This window comes from Bombus flavifrons, chromosome 12 (genome assembly GCF_040668555.2).
Source record: "Bombus flavifrons isolate JBK064 chromosome 12, iyBomFlav1_principal, whole genome shotgun sequence".
Classification (NCBI taxonomy): domain Eukaryota; kingdom Metazoa; phylum Arthropoda; class Insecta; order Hymenoptera; family Apidae; genus Bombus; species Bombus flavifrons.
The window spans coordinates 2,621,483-2,624,118 of NC_138453.1; the positions used below are offsets into that span (position 1 = coordinate 2,621,483).

The following is a 2,636-nucleotide window of genomic DNA, read 5'->3' on the forward strand; positions in this document are numbered from 1 at the left end:
TTGTGTGCTGAGTTAAATTAGTACAGGGCAAAAGATCGGTTTCTAAATTAAAGATGTCAATATAATGGAGAATAATCTTTTCGATGGATTCACGGATTGGTTTTTCAATGTGATCTGTTCTCACTAGGCTTTTTAGTTTTGATACGTTGGAAAAGACATGAGAATTTTGAATATTGCTAGAAATTTCAATGTTTTGCTCACCAGTGTTGATAAAACATACTTTAGTTGGTTTGCCTTCCAAATAGATCGTTTGAACTCTGTTTTCTCCAGGAGTTAAGTGTATTGGTTTCTGAAATAAAATGGTTTTGTCGTTTAGTCGGATTTTGTCATTGGATATTGAATAGTTATACTTCTCTAAACATGGTAGCCCAATGATTCCATCTTCGATAATAGGGAAGTTGTTCGGTACTATGTGAAAAATGTGATTTTGTCCAAAAATTCGTTTCGTTACGTATTCGTTAGTTTCGTATTTGTCTCGTCCCATAGAAAATTTTTGTTTAGGCCCTATTTGTATCGCGTTGACAGTTTTGTTACGTTTCACCAGGTTTATCCCATCTCCTGTGTCGACCAGAAATACTCGCTCTTCGGTTCGGGTTGACAAAGGTATTGCGAGTAGTCTTCCCGTGGCGATGTTGACTCGTATGTCTCGTACGGTTCGTCCATCTGCTGGTTCGATGTTGTTTCTTGTATTTCGCCCCTTTCCTGGACTGCCTGAATCCTTGCGGGTGGCCGATCGCGCTGGCTCGGTAGTAGAAAATTTTGACACTTGTTGGCAATATGTCCCAGCTTTCCGCACTTAAAGCACTTCATCTGCGCGCGTTCAGCAGGTGGTCTATTTTCTATTTGGTTAAATGTAGCAGGATTCTGAGCTGCTGGCGTGTTAGGCGATCTTGATGGTACATTAGATCGTCTTACCTGCATTGGCTGGTTGTTTGCGCGATTACTAGCGGAAGGTAAGCGATTACATGACCAATTAGGTTGTCGTTCTTCTCGCAAGTAGCGTTCTACATCGGCTGCCTTTTTTTCAGCTTCCGAAAGATTCAAGGGTTCACTGCTTAATAATATTCGCCCTATGTCGCGTCTGAGTCCCTTTAGGTACACACGAACAGTCTTCTTCGTGATTTCTTCGGTCATAATTTTACGTGTCAGTGGTTGTGGGTGCTCATTAGTTACTGCGTACAGCAAACGGTTGAGTATTCTTCTAAACCGAATATTAAAACTTTGCACTGATTCCTCGCGCCCCTGTCTCAACTCTCGTAATTGTTCTTGGTACTCATCCAAAGTCACTTGTGCTGCTAAGTTATTTCTCAGTGCGTCGTACAGATCACTGTAACACTCAATAGGAATGTTGCGAATACTTTGGGCTGCTTTCCCCACGATTTTTTCCACTTTTATTGCTTTTAGCAACAGATCTTGCTCCATACAGCGATCCTTCATACTTCTCACTTCTTTGATGAAGTCTTCAACTCCTACATCATCATCTCCGTTGAGCGTTGGGATGTAGCGTATTGCATCCTTAGCTCGTAGAGTGGGAGAAGCGGGCGGAAAATAGCCTCTTTCTTCCACCTCGGGTTGTTCGATGTTGAGGTGAACAGGTGGGATGTCTGGAGCTGCTAACCCTGACAGTTTGCGTGCTTTTGCCATATTACCGGTGCGATTGATTGCTGTCGATGCACTTTCATTGTCTTCGGTGATAATGGAAGCAGAGCATCGGTCGCAGGGGATCCGAACCCAGTCCGTAGCGCTGCGACGGTTTTCCCGAGATTCTCGATTTCTGCTGTCCTGTGTCTGTTCTCTTCGTCATTTTGCATAGACAAACGTAACATTTCCTCTCGTAAAAGGGCAATATTCTCGTTCTGTTTTTGAATACTGTCCCATATTGCTCGCAACATTGGGTCAGTTGAGGTTGAAGTTTGAGATTCGTTTGCCTTAGACATTATTGCGCTGATTTCACTTTTATTGTCACTTCGCTTGGTTCGTGATAGTTACTTTGTTGTTGCGGATGACCGTAGTCCCAAATAATTCTATCTTCCGTAGATGATGAATGTCTTTTGGTTTCCGAACAAACACTTTTCACTATCCTGGCAGGATCGTCAAAATGTCACGTAAAATTACACAAAAGAACAACAAAAAAGAATAAAAAACAGAAACTTTATTTTTCTTCTAACACTTGGTTTTACAATCTACTTCCGAGCTCTAAGCGTGACCTTTTAAGACTGAAGCTCTTATGATTTTTTGACTTTCGATCGGATCCGATCACTTTCTTTTGTCATCCCTCAACATCCCCACCGTCCATGCATTTGCTAGGCGTTCGCGACCGTTGCCACGTGCTGTTTCTTCTAGAACCTTCGGTGGAAGGACCGTTGGGATGTTGATGGTTCATTAGGCACTTCAGCGATATACATTGTCGCTGACATCCTTATCTCCATCGTCAATCCATCGGATTTGAAGTATGCCGGTCGGGACATTATCAAAGTCAGTACTATATAAAGGACACACATTGTATATAGGTAATTGGTATTCTTCGCCGAAACTGTGTCTAATTTTAATTCAAAATGGAACAAATGCTGTTAGGACAGTACGTTTTAATAAAAAAAATATGCTAAAAGATTTTGTTAAAGCAAAATTTAAAAAAG

The 2,636-nt window shown here is 41.6% G+C and overlaps 1 protein-coding gene across 1 annotated transcript; it reads right to left on the bottom strand.

Annotated features, from left to right (window-relative positions):
* Positions 1–272: 272 nt before the first annotated feature.
* On the bottom strand, positions 273–1,661 carry LOC138185588 (uncharacterized). The gene is made up of 2 exons (XM_069124645.1): positions 916–1,661; positions 273–839 (listed from the first exon to the last, which is right to left on the bottom strand). Exons 1-2 carry the CDS (start codon positions 1,642–1,644, stop codon positions 807–809), a joined length of 762 nt encoding a protein of 253 aa, XP_068980746.1. The 5' UTR covers positions 1,645–1,661; the 3' UTR covers positions 273–806.
* Positions 1,662–2,636: the final 975 nt, after the last annotated feature.